The sequence below is a fragment of the Mya arenaria genome, chromosome 11 (assembly GCF_026914265.1).
Source record: "Mya arenaria isolate MELC-2E11 chromosome 11, ASM2691426v1".
NCBI classification, from domain to species: Eukaryota; Metazoa; Mollusca; class Bivalvia; order Myida; family Myidae; genus Mya; species Mya arenaria.
The window spans coordinates 6,356,848-6,378,397 of NC_069132.1; the positions used below are offsets into that span (position 1 = coordinate 6,356,848).

Here is a 21,550-nt window from a genome sequence, read left to right on the forward strand (position 1 = left end):
ATACATGAATAGGTTACGATTTGTCACTTCTCACTGCAAGCCCAAAGAAAATGGCTTTGTATTTGGAAACAATGCATTGCAAAACTAATGCATCGCGCGTATCTCTAAAATTGTTTTACTTGAACTTATACAACGTACATCGTATATTTTTTCTCTCATTGAAAGTGTTTTTTGTTTTTATTTCTTTTAACGCCATTTTTCGTTGAATGTTTCAACGATACATCATCCCATTTTTTAAAGTACATTTTACAAACCATGCAAGAACCTTTTTGGAAGTCAAATATGTGAAAGGATGAGCGCAACACACTCGGTGAAGGTTTTGCTGTTTAAACAATGGACACTACAGGGACAGGCGCGGTAGCCTTACATTTAACCAAGGTGTTGTTTCAAGGCACATGTATAGAAGCCATACAAACACAAAACCAGCAAGTTCATTGAATTGGTCCGCCGCCTGAATAGGCAAAATAGATGGAATGGAAACAAAGTGTTGGTGAAATTTTCCATACAAAACATGCAATATGGCTGCGAAGTGGTGTACGTTGTATATGAGATATTAGTTTTCATGCAGTTCGTTAAATAATAACGTATATAGTGTAGCATTTAAACTTGACCTTGAAACCTTGTTCTAAACCCACCTGACCCAGTTTCAAACTGATAAAATATTTCATTAAGGCAAACAATCTAATTAAGTTTGATAAAGATTGGGCAAGTAGTATTGCAAAACTATAGCCTCTAGAGTGATCTTCTAAGAATTCACCTAGTGACCTAGCGCCTTTTTAAGAACCTATGTAACCCAGCTTCAAACTTATTCTGATTATTTTCAAGAAAATTAATCCGATATAATGCCTGTGTTTCAATGATGTCTTTATGATTTGACCTAGTGACCTATTTTTTATCACAGGTGACCCACAAATACGGTGAGATTTGATCAAGGATAACATTCTGTCCAAGTTTGAACATATTCTGACCTAGCATCCCCATTATATGGTTCGTGACAAAAAATAACGTTTGAACTATTTTTCGATCACCTGTGACCCAGTGTTATTTCTGACTAAGTTCGATGAATAGTGGACCAAATATTATGCATCTAGTGTGTTCCAAAATATGTTTCTAAGATTTGACCTAGTGACCTATTTTTAGAAGCGATCGAGGTTCAATCAAGGGGAATATTTTGACCAAGTTTCAAAACAATTTGACCAATCCCTATTTATATATGGTTCCGTACAGAAACAAACGCACATACGGACAAATGGACAGAAGGACAATGCCAAAACAATATCCCCCTCCCGAAACATTCGATACACCGTTACAAGACAACATTAAAAAGCTATCAAACTATTGAGTTCTACATGTTGGGGTAACCGTCTTGGCACGGTCCCTGAAAACTAAGCAAGAACTCTCTGGGGGTTTAAGCCGGTTTGCGGGCGCCTAACCTAACCCTAACCATTTATCAGCAAGTGCATAATGAAAGATACAAGCCTCATCGAAGTCAGCATCATCTTGAATGCAATGAAGTAGTAAAACGAAAACAAATAACATCTTATCAATTAATGTATTACGTTTAGGTACTCGACGACCAGATACAGACATCACCCGCTAATGAATGAATCCAGCCGGGGTGACAACGCTGACTCCTCCGAGGTACGATGCAATCATACAAACACATCAATGCCTGCACAACATTCCATAATAAATATACCTGCTTCAATTCCTATGCACTTCAGTGATAGCAGGTAAACTATTTTTGCATATGCATGACACAAACGTTTTCAACGGGAAATGGTAATACATTTGATCTTGTTACTTACTCTTTACGTCAGCCTTTCGTTCTGTTGGGAAAGACATGTATGTAGACAATTCAGAATTCAGATAATTTTATTTATAAAATACATAATTAAAGAACTTGCACCAATAAAAACAACACATACACTCATAGAAAAATTATAACGTTATAAACAATGCCTGTCAGGGATATGCTTGCAAATATAGGTTTGTTAAATTACGCGAGGTGACAAGAGCTTAAACTCTTTCTAACTGAATCTGAAGCCGTCTTTTATAAAGTCAAATTATTCCTGATTTTTACAAACAGAAGCAGCATCCGAATGACCCGCGTATTGGCAACACTTCTCAATATCCTGACAACTAGAAATGAAGCAAAAGGATAAATAAATACACATTTTATATATACATCGATAAATATGTAATAAAAAACTAATTATGTATACGTACAATTTTCGAAATGACAATAAAAAGGTAATAGCTTGCAGAGCAGCAAATGAAGAAACAATCTGTTGAACCAGGTTCGGGAGGATCAAACAGGCTGTTCAAGTGTCTGTCAACTTATGCTTGAAACTAGAAACGTAGTTTTCGAAGCGTCGAATTTAAAACCTTTCACGTGCGTGTGTTTAGGGAAGTGTTATCTACGAGTGCAAAAGCATTAGCAATGAGCAAAGTGAACAGTAAACAACATGCTTAGTACACGTACAAATATTACGATTTGTAAACACATCATGTCTTTTGGGTATTAGTAAATGGTCAAGCGAAGTTCGTGTATGTTTCGTGAAACCAACGGAGTCTATGATTTGGCAAAAAACTAATAATGCGTTTGATGAGAGGGGAAGGCGTCCATCGCGCAAATAAGATTAGTACTTTTTATCTGAACGTGTTGCTTCCCTTGGCCTCTCGCGTGACAGCTGTTACCAGAGACACGTATCAGGAGCCGCCGAGGTACGTCATACTGCAACGTCGACCAGTCTTCGGTGACAATATCTTGTTACCTGTTATCCGACGTTCGCAGGGAATTGATTGATAATTTTAGACTGTATTTTTAAAAAAATGATATGTTAAGTTAATACTGGTTTTTATTCTACATGAGTCTTCGAATTTCGAGACATATTGTATAGCGTTGCATAAGCTTTGATATGGTTTGTAAAGCGAGGGTTCGCTCCTTGGAATCATGTATAATTTTGTTTATTTAAGGAATAATTGGACTTTTCGATATGTGTTGTATGTCGGCCGGGCTGATTATGTCATAGGGTGTTTATTTTATATTTATTTTTTTAATTGCATTTCGCTTGACTTCCCACAATGGCAATGTTTACCCCGCCCCGTTAACTGTCAGGTGTGGTGACTATAGTGAGTGGAAGTAGTTGGATAGATATTGATTGATAGCAATTATTAACCTGAACTTTTACTCGTACGTTAGTATTTTATATCAAACCGACACCTTATATTTGCTTTCAATTTGATGTTAAAACAGATTTACCCCGCATTGCGTCACTTTTTACCTGTGCGATAATACCTATGTATACATTACTGCATGTAATTCATTAAATCCATTACTCGAGTGTTTATCTTTGTATTCAGTGATTGTATTATAGGTTTTAATATGTCGCGAGATATTTACCTATTACAATACATGTGTGTTATGATCGCGCCAATGTTTAACTTGTAGGCAGTGTGTACACTTATTTATTTGTATTTATGATTGAACATGCATTTCTACGGATGATACCTCTGTTATATATAGTACACGCCATTGGTGATAACCTGCATTTTGTTTATTCTTGTTTACCGAATTAACCATATATTTGAGGTAGGCGACAGCGGCCATGCTTTTAGAATAAGTATCCACGACCAAGTATTTGAACTTTTAGTTTGATTTATTAACTATCATTTTACATCACAGAGTTTTTTTGAAAATAAACAGTTTTGTGAAAGGCCATTTTTAATTTACAGAGGAAAAATGCCGTTTCCATAGCTGCAAAACGGGAACTCGGCGGTGAGGTGGCGTCATTGCTAGAAATTGAGTTGCAGGAACAAGAGGTACGTTAGTGTTAACAATTGGAGTTGATAGTGAAACGGTTATAAAGTTTGTCAATGAGAGACCTCAATAAATGTGACCGAGTGTTCACACTGACATACATTCACCGACACCAATGTAAACGACAGCGGAGAGGTAAAGTACAAAAACACTAGTTTATAATCCTCATCAATGTGGTCCAGGGAGAAGGCATGACCAACTATGATATTTCAGGCATCCGAGCACGAGGTTCATTTATAGTTCTGCAAACACAAGCGGCATACAGTGATCGATATCACTGGTCAATGCCTGTATGTAATGGCAGAAAACCTGGATGGCTGCTTCGAGGAGTCCCAGCTTTTGAACAAAACAAGACCGACAGAGCAACACATGAACGTCCATAGGTAATACCTCTGTAGAACATCGAGGGATCCATGCGGATATCAACACCAGTGACTGTGTAACACCATCTTCAGCAGTTTCGTTAGTATTTTAAGCAAGTCTATAGTTGTGCATGCACATGTATACATGTTTGTTTATATGGTTTTTGCTATTCACGTTCTCTTATTTCCACAGATCAGAATCGGGTCAATAAAAATGATAATGTTATATTTAATGGCAGCAATCTGATTGTTTGCTGCGATCTTGATAGAGAACCTGGTTCGTTTTGGCTTGTTTGTGTTTTGTCCCTAATTCAAGAAAAATGTTCCTATGTGACATATTAACAGGTGAAAAACAGCAAAAATCCAAAGACAGAAAGCTTACAAGGCAAGATATTGGAAGACAACATGGAACTAGCTACTTTACATTTCAATCATTGACTTATACACAGTATTCCTGATCACAGATAATATGGTTATTATCAACAACAAATATTATGACCCAGTCTCTGAAAAAAAACTTTTTTTTTTAATAATCACAAAACATAACAGTGTAATTATTATGTATATAAAATAACTGGAAAACATTATTTTGACAATTGTTGTCAATAACTTTGCTCATAGAAGCAATTGAAATGGGTTTGTTGTAATTGTATTGTCGTCTGCAAGGACAAGTTTAAGCAAAATTGTTCATTTTTTTCTGCTTTTTAAGGTCACAGTAAAGTAGGTGTTATCCCTTAAAAAGCATGTTTCTTCTTTCATTTAAAGTTTATCAAAAAATCCAAAAATTTAAATAAATTTATAATTCGATACCTTTGTCGAACTTATAAGATCACTATTTATATCTCATACTATAATGTCTGCTTTACAATGAAGGATTGATTTTAGCATAAAGGACACAACCTTTTTGCATAGATGGAGAAAAACTGTGACCTCAAAATACTTCAAATTGCTTACCATTCCAACTAAAAAAAAACTTGATGCTAGGGTTCTTCCAGTGACTGGCAGACTACTCAATCAATGAGCTACCAAATTATCATTCTGTACCTTGTAATACAAAATAAGCATTTAGAAGCTATGTTAAGCAGTTGAAATCAAGTACCTTTTGATATTATATAAAACAAGAGATGTTTGTCAAACATTATGCCCCCTGAGCGCCAAGTTGCCAGAAATATTTGGACAATTGAATGAAATATGCATGGACTGAAATGACAGCTGATTTGTCATTGGATGCATATGAGGCAGGTCATCTACTGGTCATACCTAATCTTCATGTCAAGTTTGATGACCATAGGTCCGGGAATTGTTGAGTTATCACTCGGACAAGCTTTGGTCTTCCAACAGACCGACCGACATGTGCAAAGCAATTATATAACCCCTCTGCTTCGAAGGGGGGCATAATTAAACTAGATGTTCACTGAAAACTGATACTTCAACTCATGCATTTAGTGACATATAAATTTCTACTGTCTACTATATAAGAAAATAAAATATGGACAATCAGAAAACCTTTTTTCAGCTTACAGTCACACTGACCTTGACCTTTGACCCACTGACCTCAAAATCAATAGGGTTCATCTGCTGGTCATGACCAATAAGCCTACCTAGTATGAGGTCCCTGGGTCAAAGCGTTCTCAAGTTATTGATCGGAAACCGTTTTTCATGTTAAGGTCACACTGACCTTGACCTTTGACCTCAAAATCAATAGGGTTCATCTGCTGGTCATGACCAATACACCTACCAAGTATGAGGTTCCTGGGTCAAAGCGTTCTCAAGTTATTGATCGGAAACCGTTTTTCATGTAAAGGTCACACTGACCTTGACCTTTGACCCACTGACCTCAAAATCAATAGGGTTCATCTGCTGGTCATGACCAATAAGCCTACCTAGTATGAGGTCCCTGGGTCAAAGCGTTCTCAAGTTATTGATCGGAAACCGTTTTTCATGTTAAGGTCACACTGACCTTGACCTTTGACCCACTGACCTCAAAATCAATAGGGTTCATCTGCTGGTCATGACCAATACACCTACCAAGTATGAGGTTCCTGGGTCAAAGCGTTCTCAAGTTATTGATCGGAAACCGTTTTTCATGTAAAGGTCACACTGACCTTGACCTTTGACCCACTGACCTCAAAATCAATAGGGTTCATCTGCTGGTGATGACCAATACACATACCAAGTATGAGGTCCCTCGGTCAAAGCGTTCTCAAGTTATTGATCGGAAACCATTTGGTATTCCGACCGACCGACCGACAGACAGACAGACCGACCGACCGACCGACCGACCGACATGTGCAAAACAATATACCCCACTTTTTTCAAAAGGGGGCATAAAAAATCTGACCAATTTGAGGCCAAAAGATCTTCCACTACAGATGTTAAACAATTTTTCCCCCAACTGTGAAATAAAATTCCAAAAACATATGCTGTTTTTTCATTTTTTTTTGTTTTTATTGTTTTTGCATATTATCTTTCTGTCTATTTTCTCATGTATTCTTGAAAACTTCTATGTGAAGTTCACAATTTTAGTCAAAATGATGCTTTTTCCCAATCAGAAAGGCTCCAGCCCCATTCTTAAAGTGGTGTAACAGCACTGACGCTGATATACATAAAGATGTTTTAAGGTTGTTAAAAATTGTTAAATAATAGAGACCCAATCATGAATGTAATTATTTAACATCTGGATTCTAAACTTGTTGTCAATTCCTGAAATCTACAGGTGAAGTAAAAGATGGAACCATCAAAGTCCCATTTCTATTGTTTATCTGCAAAGGAGATGACGGCCCAGCTGCCATCAACCATCCAGTTAGCGTCCTGAGCAGCAACTTTCTCTACCTGCCCCTCTTGCAGTCCGGTGACAAGGTCTGCTTTCAGGGCCCGCAGGCTCACCAACGGGGAAGGACCGAACCCCTGCAGGCTGGTCTCGAATGGGGTTGTTGTGGGCCAGTCTAGGTCTGATAACAGTTTGCGGTAGTTAAGGTCACCTTTGAAAATGAGCAGTTTAGATTTGCTGAGTTCTTCATATAAGTCAGGAGATCTGGATTTCATCTCACAATAAGGAAAAGGAGTTGTCCAGAAATCGTGCACTTGCAATTTCCACGTCCCGTCTTCTAACCGCCCTTTCCACCTCTTTAGGAAGAAGTCTGTAGCCATACTATTGCACATCATTAAACGTTGAAGGGTGTTTTCAAAGTCCACTGGGGTGACATCAGACACAAACCAGGAAAAGGCCTTAGCGTGGAAGTTGACAGAAGTTGCAAGTTTACTGGTCAACAGGAATTCAGCCAGACATAGGTCAGTGGCCACCTCAAACCCGGCATTGTCCAGTATGATGTCCACTCTTCCTGGGCCAGACGATCTGGAAAATGAATAAAAAAGGTTGATATATTCTATTCAAAGAGCAAACTATGAAATGAAATCAACTGGTTCATTATATATAATAATTTGAAGGCAGTTTTTAAATGAGATAACTGTTGGTTTATTAAACAAATTGTTTCCAAATTGCATTATGAAATAAATATGTTATAATAGATGCCTCCTTGCAGCCTCTAATGAAAATAACTGTTTTTACAAGGATGCAATTTTGCAGGTCTTTTAGAGTGATTTCTGTAAAAATCAAGACCAAATAAAGCTATTTTTTAAAAATTAATTCCCACCTAAAACTTTTTAATGGTAAACAACCCTACATATTCCTATTTTGCTGGGGTTTATTTTAACTAGATCTTCAATGTGCAATTTCATTCCATTGTGAATTTAAACTTTTGCTAGGTCATAAATATTAAAATATGAACAAAATAAATGATTTAAATGATATATTCATTGGCTCAAAATAATGCGGCAAACTGTATGAAAAAATCCTAAGGTTTGAAATGTGAATCACAGGTTTTTAAAGTGTTCTATTTTTAGAAAAAGTTTTTTTGCCAGGATTTTCCATAAATTGAAGGTTATAACAGGTGGTAAAGGTTTGGCTTGGAGGCATGTATTATATAAAATAGTGAAAAATCAGTTAACCAGATAAGGAATAAACTCTAGAAATTTTCTTCATACATTTTACCTTCAATAATTTCTCTGTAGACCTTTTTTTAATGGAATAATTAACAATTCATGTATAAAATCTTAATAAGATTAACAATACAATACATTTATGTTTAATTATGCACAACTACATTGTAAACCCCTACTGTACATACACAATCTTGTTCCAGACTGTATCAAGATCATCTATCAGTATGTAGGGTCGGAGTGTGTTAACCTGGTCCAGGGGACACGACTTCTGGGAGTTCTCCAGGCCTGCAGAAATGGACAAGTCACATTTGTTCCCCCATAGACACACCTGAAACAACGTTTAGTGAGAATAACCATCATACAGCAATCATTGAATAGCAAAACTAAGCTGTATGAACGTTTCAATATCAGTGATGAGAGTTCAGGCAGTAACATTTTAATATTCTTTTCTTTCAGCCAAATGTTTTTAATTCAATAAAATCCATTTATTAAAATGAGTCATTTTGGAATGAAGTATTTTTCTTGACAAGGAGGAAAAATGTCATTTACAATTTGAAAAGTATTTTTTGTTTGTTTTTTCTTTAATCATACAAGCCCAAAATTTTTCTTTTAAAAATATTCAATATTTAACTAACCCATTTAAAATGCGCTCAAACTTGTTTACATCCAGGCCCCAATATCCCGAAAATACTTAAGTCAAATCTCAAACTCAATCTCAACTCATTTTACCATATAACATCAATATTTATTGACAAAAATATGTGTTTTTACAAATTATTTAAACCGCATTCTATCATTGAATATGTTGAATAAAACCTTTGGTCTATATTCCAATGGAATATATTCTACAGCCAAAACAATTGAGTACAAATCATTGCCTTTTAACAATCACTCAAGTATTTTTTGCTCTAGAATAAGTATTCGTTGAAAAATTGACAAAATCTTTCAAAAACACATTCAATGAGAAAATACATTTTCAACAAGAGATGTTTGTCAAACATTATGCCCCCTGAGCGCCAAGTTGCCAGAAATATTTGGACAATTGAATGAAATATGCATGGACTGAAATGACAGCTGATTTGTCATTGGATGCATATGAGGCAGGTCATCTACTGGTCATACCTAATCTTCATGTCAAGTTTGATGACCATAGGTCCGGGAATTGTTGAGTTATCACTCGGACAAGCTTTGGTCTTCCAACAGACCGACCGACATGTGCAAAGCAATTATATAACCCCTCTGCTTCGAAGGGGGGCATAATTAAACTAGATGTTCACTGAAAACTGATACTTCAACTCATGCATTTAGTGACATATAAATTTCTACTGTCTACTATATAAGAAAATAAAATATGGACAATCAGAAAACCTTTTTTCAGCTTACAGTCACACTGACCTTGACCTTTGACCCACTGACCTCAAAATCAATAGGGTTCATCTGCTGGTCATGACCAATAAGCCTACCTAGTATGAGGTCCCTGGGTCAAAGCGTTCTCAAGTTATTGATCGGAAACCGTTTTTCATGTTAAGGTCACACTGACCTTGACCTTTGACCTCAAAATCAATAGGGTTCATCTGCTGGTCATGACCAATACACCTACCAAGTATGAGGTTCCTGGGTCAAAGCGTTCTCAAGTTATTGATCGGAAACCGTTTTTCATGTAAAGGTCACACTGACCTTGACCTTTGACCCACTGACCTCAAAATCAATAGGGTTCATCTGCTGGTCATGACCAATAAGCCTACCTAGTATGAGGTCCCTGGGTCAAAGCGTTCTCAAGTTATTGATCGGAAACCGTTTTTCATGTTAAGGTCACACTGACCTTGACCTTTGACCCACTGACCTCAAAATCAATAGGGTTCATCTGCTGGTCATGACCAATACACCTACCAAGTATGAGGTTCCTGGGTCAAAGCGTTCTCAAGTTATTGATCGGAAACCGTTTTTCATGTAAAGGTCACACTGACCTTGACCTTTGACCCACTGACCTCAAAATCAATAGGGTTCATCTGCTGGTGATGACCAATACACATACCAAGTATGAGGTCCCTCGGTCAAAGCGTTCTCAAGTTATTGATCGGAAACCATTTGGTATTCCGACCGACCGACCGACCGACCGACCGACAGACAGACAGACCGACCGACCGACCGACCGACATGTGCAAAACAATATACCCCACTTTTTTCAAAAGGGGGCATAAAAAGTATAAAAATATGCAAGATTTAGAGTTATACTATGCTTTTATGTGGTAAAATGAGTTGAGATTGAGATTTGAATTAAGTATTTTCATGATATTGGGGCCAGTAGTCGAAAGAGTTGACCACATGTGTTTACATGCCGTAATGGGTAAAGTCTGCCATACTCATTTACATGCGCTAAAGGGTTAAATATTACTTATCTGTGTTGTAGACAATAAGAGGCACCGTCTATTATAATAAGAAATAGCTACCTCAATTAAACATTCAGATAGCATTATAATAACATTTTCCATTTCAAAACTCCATCAATTGCTATTAGAACTGAATTCATATGCAGCAGCACCCCACTGACCTGCATAAACTCTTTGAAGAGCAGCTGAGTGTCAATCTTCTTGCCTTCTTCAATCTCCTGTACAAGTGTGAGTAGGTATTTGAGAAGGATCATCACTGCCTCATGCGAGTCTGACAGCGCCTTCTCCTTCTGTTCCTGGAACACGTCATACTGCTTAAGAACTGCACTGGAAAAGTGTTTTAGATGTCAGCAAATACATGACAGAAAAGGAGTTCATGTTCATGTTCTAGTATTTGATTATTTGGATTGTTTAATTATGCTTAAACTGAGGCATCGTACTATTTGAATTTTTAACCGTTAAAAGTTATGCAATAGCATCTGCCAATAAGTCCAATGCCAGCAAGGAGAGTCTCAATCTATGTTATTCTTCATGGCTTTTAACTAGGGATGCAAATGAATATTTGATCAAACGCTTGGTATTCGAATGTCAAAATCAGTATTCGAATATTTTTTTTTTTGTTATTGAATAAATAAAAAAAAATAAAATAAATATTTTGCCTACCACTCTGTTGCTGTGTATAAAGTTCGTTTGTCATGTTTTAAAGCCATTTGCCCATAACACCAGAGGTGTGAATGTGTTGACAATACACTATACATGTGTCATATGATATGTCATTAAGGGACATTTAGTCGGGTACTATAAAAACATTTTACAACAACTGGCTATTAGACAAGTGACATCAAAAATTTCTATTATTTTCGGTAAATTCAAATGCCTTTGCCAATTAGAAATTAAAGGAAACGGCCGTCACACCAATGCGTTGTCTTGGCTGAAAATTAAGCTGTGACACATTGCTCAAATCGCTGTGATGATATAAATGACATGTGCTACAATGATGTAGTTATATGTATGTTCTTTAAACTTATTTCCATGTTTTCGATATAATGCTCGTGGTTTGAAATGAAACTGTATATTATAGCTTTTAAAGATATATTTCCCCTATTGATGTACAATTAGTCAAACTCCACATATGGTGCTATTTATTATTTCACTATTTCCAGAGTTGGTTCAGTTTTTCTACAGTTATATTTAGTAGAGGTCTATCCCCGAACAAGGCTGCTCGTCCTAAGAAAAGACCCTCCATTGGCGCATTAAGCCATTTCATTAGGATCCATCTAATTTCACATTGTTTACAAATATGAAGGCAGTGGTTGAACTTATTCGATTTTGGTTTTTGTTTGTTCATAATGTAATGCTTTTTTTCTTTCTGAAAATGGGGAATTTCAGAGACTCATTTGGGGAATTTCAGAGTCCACTGAGCGTACTGGCTACGACAAAGTAGGTTAAAATGCACTTTAGCGAATAATAATAATAATAAAAGTTTATTACAACTTCTAAAAGATGTATTTAAATAATCAAATATTCGATCGAAAGAATAACCTAATATTTGAATATCAATCTTGCCATTTGTTTGCATCCCTATCTTTCAAGAACTACATTACTTCAGATTTGAACCAAGCTCGGCAAACCCTTCTTTAACCAGTGCAGGGTTTCTGAGTTTTTGCCACTGACACATTTAAAATCATGTTTATGAATGCTGAATTGCTAACTGCCCCGCCCTACCATTTCTCAACAGCCTCCTGTATGCGCCGGTACATGTAGGTCTCTACATAGAGCCAGGAACTGGTGAACCAAGATGGCGGCTCCTCCTCACGCTCCGCTACTTCTTCAAGGTAATCATTCCATACCTACACAGTAACAATATCATGCATGAAACAGCAACCACATTTTCGGTGATAATGTTTGTATATTTCTGATAAAGTACATTAGTTGACACTTATTTAAGGATGAAAAACATAGATGGGTTTTGCCAATATTACGATGACCAACTACAGATAACATGAACATGTCACTTCTGAAAACCAATTTTTCCAAGTACTCAATAGGAAGAGTTGTCTGAGTACTCGTGTATGGATTTGACTACTTGTTGCCATCCCTAAAATCATATGAAAGGTTTATGGGAATCATTTAATATTAATAATTATAGTAAGTTCAATCTCATAGAGATTTTTTGCTTGAGTATGAAAACACCTCCAGTTATACTCCATAAAATGAAACCATATATTGTTACATATCTCTTGTTACAATTGTTCAACCCCTACTTAGATAATTTTATTCAGACTAAGGATATATAACTTTAATATCATCTTGTTAATGTTATACAAGCACAATGCATGTAAATGGCTATCATCTAACTAAAGTGGAATCCACATACTTTTGTATCAGACCTGTTATCTTCGAGAGGAATGAGGGGTTTACTGGTCATCAGTTCGTTCCTCATCTTGGAAACACAGCCTGCAATGGTCTTTAAATCTTCCTGTCCTTGCTGAAACAGAAGTATGCACATTCGTTTTATGCCTATTCATAGCCTCCTCCATATCTAATAGTGAAAATAATAGAAAGGTGTACTGAAAAAAAAAATCACGCTGCTATCATTTTCTCTCCTGTATCAGCATAGTAGTGCGTGTTGAGTGCTGCCTTTCACAAGATGATGTTCATTTTAGTTTATATTACTAATAAATCAATAACACACAGTATTTTTTCAGGAAAATACTGTATTTTCCTAAGAAACTGTTTCAAAAGAATTGAATTGCTGATTTGTGAATATATTCAAGAAATGCACTAAATCATTTGCCATTGATTGAAGATGTTATATCCAGAATTGAAATTCCAGAAAATGTTGTATTAAACCTAATGGCAGCATCATTAGTTAAAACTATGAACAGTGCAATCAAAGAAGAGATGTATTAAAAGGCATAATATGATAGGATGTTCTTATAACCAAATGTATCATTCTCGTTCTGTGTGGAAACATGCATCTGCTTCGACCGTGACTATGCATTCATGATAGGTTCGTGTCTACACCCCAAACTTGATGTGATACAGGACATCAGAAAAGTGTCCCTTCAAACTATCTTCTATATTAATATAAATCTGTTACAAGGCTAAATTTCATGAACATAGAACATGTAGGGTTTAAGCTAATTAGTAATCTAGGAGAGTGTTGCACCCTGTACTTTTTTGGTAGCACCACTCTGACTTAATGTAAACCAGCATCACCATTGCACCCTTCTGCCTTCTCAGAATGGACTGCTTTAGATAATCAAACACTTCTTTTGTTTTGTTTAAAAGCTTATTATATGATAATAAATACATCCTAACTTAATGTATCTGGCAGATGAACCCTTGAACTACTAGTAGAGTTTGTAAACATACTCACTTCTCCATGATTTTCTTTAATGACAGTTTTGGCTCTAAAGACTGAATCTGCAACTTTAGCTAAGATTACTGGAAGTCTCTCCTTGATTGTCTTGTACGCGAATGAACTGAAAGTAAGAAGGCAATATTATTAAAAATTGAAAGGTTAAATTGTTTTAACTTATGCCAGGAGCAAAGTTCTATTAATACTGAATCTTGAGCTGTCCTTAGCAGAAATAAAATGGAACAAGTAAAAAATCTTTTTGAGGAGAAATTGTATTCTCTGCATGTAGCATTGTTTAATTTATTTTCTCAAAATTCCTGTTAATCGTTTCATTTACTTCTTGAGGCTGTCTCTTGGTAACATGCACTAAACAGGCTGGTGAAACTTGTCCAATGGGGCAATTATTGCCCAATCAATCAATAATCAGAACAAAAGAAGTAACATTATATGTCTTCTTCACCAATAAACAATTATCTGCGAGTTATGACGCATCTAGAATAGAGCATTAAGATGAAACATTTACAGAAAAAACACAAGATGTACCCAACATTTGCGTCAAGGAACCAAGAAGCTCATATTATTAAACTGAATGTGTTTCATAATTGGAAAATAATCATACAGTTACATGTATATGAGTCGTTTCTGAAGTTGCACAAGCACGTTTAAAAGTCAAAGCATTAAAAAATACATCAGCATCCAAAGGCAATACAGAGTATGTTGAGATGAGTTAAAACCGAAAGTTGCCCAATGGGCCATATTTGAATTAAGGATAATATGAAGTTATGTACCCTAATTAAGTGATGGCCGTAAACAACTGTGTGAGATATTAAGTCAATTGAATAAAGAGTATAGAAGTAAGTAGTGAAAAATACCATCTTGCCCTGAACTTTGAACAAGACGCAATGTGCCCTAGAACTTTAACCTAATTTCCTAATTCAATCAGGTGCCATTATTTGTGTTTAGGATGAAATGGTGTTATGTAACCTAATGGTAAGATGGTCCTCAATTGTGTGAAGTATTAAGTCAATTGGATGAATGGTATAGAAGTTATAAGTAAAAATCCTAGCCACAATAATGCGCCTTAAGCGATTTTTTTTACATTTGGATATTCATTTTGTTCCCTAAACGCCACAAGTCGACCTATTCATATCGATGTAAAAATATATTCTTTAACTGTAACTCCACAATATTTAACATTGCATTTATAAAATAAAAAAAAACAAAACAAACACATAAATTATGTATAGCCAATATCTTTCTCTTATTACATAAGTGTTTCATAAAAAACTTATTCAGATCGGCATTTGTCAACAAAGCATCGCCATTTTGGAACTATCTAGCAGGAGCGCGTTATCTTTCCACTCAATATACTTAGCACTGGTATTTGTCTTGGCTAGGAAAACAACAAGTGGGATATCGACGCGTAGTGTCGCCAAAACAAAAATCGTCAAAGACTCTGGAGCGGCTGTTTACATGTATATGGACTAGTAAAAATCCCAACTTGCCCTTAATCTTTATCCTGACAGGTAAGGGGGCATGTCACACCATTATGTTGACATATTGGCTAATTTCAATAGAAATCTATTCAATTACAATGGGACCTCAAAATATAAAACAAAACACACTTATAATTAGAGCTAATGTACAAAACTTTATCGTGTTCTAATACAGAAATACAATATGGTTGAATGTAACCTCAAATTGTCTCAGCATCATATTCAGTCGCGAAATAATATTATTATTTAACATACGATTAAAAAAGTAATGTAAATAAACATTACACATAATTATTACAGTACAAGAGATAATTCCTTTTCAACGTTAGTTCATGATTCTAAAAAAACAATAATATTAACGTCGTACTTCTTCTTTCGGGCAGAAAGAGCTTGCGGAACCGACTCCATGTCGATAAACGTTTGCAGCAGGTTACAGTACACCAGCTAATCTAAGCCGGCTGGAATGTTCCCGCTGGAATACAAATTCTAAAAAAATAACATAAATTTTATTATTGTTGTTATATTAGTAAAAATACATTATCGGTGTTATTTTTGTACAATTTGAATATAATTTACTGATTTGATGTTGAGGACACCAAGTTTGAAGATAATTAGTTGTATTGCAATTTAGAGAGGGGACGTTGTAAATATAGTTTTTGCCAATTCGAGGACGAGGGTCATCATCCTTGATTGATGACGTAGCTGGTTATTTAACCAGGCCGAGATATTCTCCCCATAAACATATTGCCTAAATTTGGTGATGATCGGACAAAGGCTCATCGAGTAACAACATATAAACTTTTTTTAAATTTCAGCAATTCAAGAACCATAATTATTAACAGTCGGGTCATATTATTGTGATATTTGTGTTCCGTTTTTAACCTGACATGACCGTTCTGTTCAAAAGACTCAAGCATACACGGGAAAACACCCCAAAACAAATGAGTATGCAATTCATGCAATGTATTTATTAAATATAAACCAGCTCAATTCTAAACAGAGTGATATTCCATGTGTGTACATGTATTTAAACTTAAATATCATTGAGACATACATAATGTCAAGTTTCCCAAAAATCAAACAAACACTGTGGCATCTAGTGTGACATGTACATAGTGTAAACAAACAAATTGCAGATGACAACGGTCAGACAATCAGACTATTTAACACAGACGTACGTACATTCAGACATCCTCAAATTTAATCGCATATTAGCAAAAATACATACCAATTGTTAAGCAATTCCTAACCACTGGATTAAACATTTTTAATTTGTAATGTTATTTAGGCTGTTGAACGACTGGAAGTTATTTGGTGATACAGACATAAAAATAATGAGTTACATAAAGGGAAAACTATGTAGATATATGCTGATGATAACCATGGTCTGCAGCAAACTTATGTACGTAGAATACGCTGTTGCGGTGCTTGCTCGTAGAAGTGTACATTAAAGTCATCAATCAGAATGGCCTTTGAGCCTGCTAAATATTCAGCGTGGACAATGGTTAATGCATCAGTTGACATTGTCAAAGGTGTTGATGGTGGTCGGTAAACACAGGCCACTTTGCATATTGGAACCTTAGCTAGAACGATGTCTACTGGAAGATCACACACATTTCTGGGTTGTCGTGAGATACATTTTTTGCTGTACAGTACCATGCAATGAGCGGGCCTGTTTTGCCAATGACAAACGAGTCGTGTCTATTCTTGTAGAATCCACTAATTGCCGTTCTGCAAAAGCATCTCTGAACTGGTAAACCTTGTTTCACAGGAACAGAATATGTCATAGGATTGCAAACTGACATTTCATCACAGATATATGATATGACGATAAGGTGAGTAATTTTCGTATATTATTTTATAAAGAGTTTCTTGGAGAAAGAACCAGTGTTGGTATCGCCTCTCTACAACGGAATTAATTGACTAACATTAATGACACCAATACCACTTATGTTTGAGTTTCCCAAGTGGTAATTAGTTTCTCTTACTCTGAATTAATTAATGCTTCAATTATTTTTTTCCGATATTAAAATAGTGTTCTTAAGACCGTTTTCGATTGAGGAGAGCTTTGGAGTCCGCGAATGCTTTTCAAGAAGATTGAGGTAACCTTTAAAATCGTTTTTGGTTGCCGGTGCTGCCTCATATAATAATCATCAGTTTCGTTACCAGAGGCATATATAAACCTTAATCGCAGAATATCCGTTTGGTGTATTGACAAACGTTAGTGTTTACCGTTTCTTACTGGTAAGTGAAAGCTTCAATGTCTGAAGTCGCTTCGTGGTTGGCAACAAACATATGGTCAGTCTGACTTTGATCGCTATCCCTTGTTCAAAGTATAACTATTGTTTCAGGAGATATTTATTCACACTCTTGTGGAAATAAAAATGATTTCTCACGAGCAGGATAAACACAATTACTATTTAAACCACGGTAATTCAATGGTATATCGGGATATACGGAACGAACTTCTCTTCCAAGAAAATTGTTCAGTCCCATCACGATTAGAATTGTTGCCCACCGCTTGTCCTCATATGTTCTCAACCCACAACCGAAATTGTTTCCAGTGTAAAAGAAATATGTTAATCGTCAGGGTTTGAAAGTACATTTTGAAACACAATCCCAAAAACGCTATAAGACATGTTCTGTTCTTGAACAACTTCTTTTAAACAAAAAATGATCCTTAATATACCTGGACGCGTTGTTGTGCTACTCTTGAGCTACTGTATGACGGAGATAAGGTGTTAATGTTTTTCGCCTGAAAAAAAATACATTAACATTATCACCGTTAACCTATTTGTGAGCACATAAGCTAGCCTTACTTCTCCAAAATTATCTATCATATTTATATTCATGAAAAAACCGGCGGGTATCGATAAAAGTTATAGTTAAGACGTGTCGTAATATGCAAGACAGATAAATAAGAAAATAATATCACATACCACAAAGAGCTAACGAGCAAGAGTTGTACAATCAGTTGGCGACTTTTCGGCGAGGTAACATTATATCCTCAGCCAGCAGTGCTATAGTCAAATCATCCTAAAAATTGAAAAGTAAAACAACTCATAATAGTAAATATAAATAAATCCCAGCAAAACAGTGACCCTATCCATGTTGAACGCAACCGTGCTAACCACTCGGTCCCTGGAGCTTCTATGTTTCAGCTATTTAATATGTTATGTATTTCTTACATTAAAGCTAGATTTAAGCATGTCCAAAATAGAACATCCAATAATTTATTGGTATTATAAATCTAAAACATTGGAATTGATAGGATAAGAAGAGAGGATCTTTTCCGTGGACTCTATTTCCGATGCGGGTAAATTTAGATGTCATTAATCTTTCTTGAAGTTTACAAGGCGGTTTATTTTATTTTCAACTTGTAAGATCTACAAACGGATCAGTTACTAACTGAAGCTGAAATGGTCTCTATAAAACCGACAGTGCCAACCACTCGAAATATGTCAAGGCCAATCGCAAACCCAGGCGCAATCGAAAAAACAACCGAATCTTGCCATGAAAACATTTTTACAGCGATGTCCGCCATTGTTTACAGTAGGGTAAAATTCATGCGGAATTATTTTGAACAATACGGAGACCCTTTCTATTCATGCCGTCAGTGCGCGAGCAAAAAAGCGCTGCCGTAAGGTTTGATACATTGTACGGAGTCCCGGCAGTGCTAAATGACAGAGCATCGACTTGCCTCAGTGGTTGTTGCTACATGATTTTGCATAATTAAATGTGCTTGCTATGATGAGGCTTATATTTTTTATTTTTTAATTATTGATATATGTTGGGACAAGTGTAAAGTTATGGCCAAACAAACAAGTTTAAGACCCCCAGTAGACCCGTGCTCCAGTGAACTCAGGTTTCACTGACCGTTCCAAGGCAGTTATCCCATCATTTATCGGTAAAGCAATTTTAAAGAGTTTGTTGTCCGTTGTTGTGTTTGTTTTTGTGTATGTAGTGCTTATACGTTTGTGTCTCTTGTTCATTGTCGTTTGTGGCCTTATCTTGGTCCTCCAGACAAGGTTTATTTTTGAATATTCGACTACTGGGCTTGTCCCTGTAGTTTTAATTGTATCACTGCTTGTATAACATTTTTAGTTTTTCATTTTTGTGGTGATCCAAACAGACATTGTAGTGAGCAAGCCCGTCATTTTAAGTCCTTTTGTTGAAGTTCATTACAATAATTCTTGATCTTGTCCATGTTATGAAATTAGAAACGTGCCTTGCTTTAGGTCAGCACTGGGAAGGCATATCCACAAGATGGATCATGGATTGTAGAGCAAATTATAAATGATCTGTTTCATCTTCACCATGTTATAGTTAGAGAGTGTTCTAGGACTAAGGAGGTATGTCATGGAACACTTCATCTAACCGTGAATGCAGTTAATACCAAAGAGCACTTGAATATAACTGTTATAACATATTGTTATCCTTCTTTCAATACCTTAAACCATACATAATTTATCATTGTCTTTAATAATTTTGAATATTTGGTTATGCATGAATAACGCATACAAATCAAAGCCGTTAATACTTGTTTAGGCTGGACCAGCATAGATCAATTTGCACTGAAAGACTATTTTTAAACAGATAGTCAGTTTGATCAAATGAATGAAGTTGTATAAAATGCAAACTTTCTTTATAACCTTTGGATACAAAATACATTTTTTTTTATCAGAATTGAACTTATTTCACTTTGATTTAACTTTTGATATACTCTAACAATCGTATTGTGTTCAATTAAGTGCTATTATAAGACAAATATAATCATTCTTTTGTATACATCTTAATACTTACCCATTTTTTAACTTGATATAAATACTACTACTTCAATGACGACATAATTATCGATGAAACATCAAGGCACTGTTTCTTGAATTGGTAGTAGTTGCCTTGAAAACTTGTCGTAAATTGATGAAAAAACAACAACATTTTAATAGTCAAGAACGATTGAAGGAACTAAAGGAAATTGTGAATATAAATTTCCAAGGAAGTGTTCAAGCAGACTGTTGGAAGAACATTTGACCCCAGCCCCTTTTGAAGTACTTTGGAACTTGTACCAAAAAGAAAAATAGAAACCTCCCCCTTTATAATTTTAATATATATCTGTCTTTTGCCTCCCTATGGTGGGTATAACTCGGCAACAAGCACAACTTCTAGATTGAGAGCTTTCTTGAATTCAGGAAAAAAAGATGATATCATTACTTAAGAAAATAACTGTCTACTGTTATTTCCTCTTTTGTTAACAAATACCAACAAGAGCTGTTCGTGAGAGATTCAGCTGAAGTATATCACCAATTCACTAAATTTACCCAATCATTTCTAGAGGGTGACCCCAAACCCCCTTTCAATCAAAGAGGTTTGGTTTTCGGTGGAGGGGGTGCATGCCCGAGGTTTGAACCTTCATGATGTCCCCCACTCTTTTATGCCAATTCATGGAGCCGCAGATTGCATTGTATAATTGAAACAAGGTTCCCCTGATCCAGTGTCAGATATGCTAACCATTTGAATGCTTGGTGTAGGCATTAAGTGCTTGTACGCATTAATGTTTTGTTCATTTGTAGCACAATGACCCTCGCCAATATTAACTCATCCCTTTTTAAGTCATCATTTCTATCTTAAGCAACTAAGTGGTCAAAATGCCATAGCGTATATTTTCATAGGAGCTTTATTACCGTTACCGGCAGGTGTGGATTGGATATTTTGAGAATTGATGGAACAGACAATTGCTTTAGCATATGTTTAGAATGGCACTTAGACTTGAATAATAATTATCATAGGATCTGCCTTTTGTTAAACTCATATATTACTTGGTTCCATCGAAGATCTATCGGCTACGGCTAAGGTCAACCGCTAATAGCTAATTTCAGTACTGTCCAGAAATTAGTTTAATTACCTTGTTTACTAAAACTCTGTAAAAAGGGTTTGGTCTAGCTAAATATTACGTCACTGAAACTATTGATCGATAAGCTGATTAATGTCAAGTGAGGTTAAAGGTACCACATGATATCGTTAAACTATTAAGGGGTAATTAGGAAAACCGTCATTTTGGGAGTTCGCGGAGGAGTCTGTTTCTGTTTTGGATTCTGATAGTATACCTGGTTAAG

General features: G+C 35.9%; 1 protein-coding gene across 1 annotated transcript; it reads right to left on the minus strand.

Annotated features, from left to right (window-relative positions):
- Positions 1–1,864: 1,864 nt before the first annotated feature.
- LOC128209255 (damage-control phosphatase ARMT1-like) lies at positions 1,865–15,857 on the minus strand. The gene is made up of 7 exons (XM_052913209.1): positions 15,805–15,857; positions 13,960–14,065; positions 12,955–13,065; positions 12,303–12,427; positions 10,739–10,904; positions 8,373–8,515; positions 1,865–7,540 (listed from the first exon to the last, which is right to left on the minus strand). The coding sequence occupies exons 1-7, from the start codon at positions 15,843–15,845 to the stop codon at positions 6,937–6,939; spliced, it is 1,296 nt and encodes a 431-aa protein (XP_052769169.1). The 5' UTR covers positions 15,846–15,857; the 3' UTR covers positions 1,865–6,936.
- Positions 15,858–21,550: the final 5,693 nt, after the last annotated feature.

Excerpts from the sequence above, each read along its gene's own strand:
- LOC128209255 (XM_052913209.1), bottom strand. The coding sequence starts at position 15,845 with ATGGAGTCGGTTCCGCAAGCTCTTTCTGCCCGAAAGAAGAA. Across the intron at positions 12,428-12,954 it reads ATAACAGGTCTGATACAAAA|GTATGGAATGATTACCTTGA; the intron begins GTATGTGGATTC and ends GTTACTGTGTAG. Across the intron at positions 7,541-8,372 it reads ACAGTCTGGAACAAGATTGT|ATCGTCTGGCCCAGGAAGAG; the intron begins GTATGTACAGTA and ends TTCATTTTCCAG.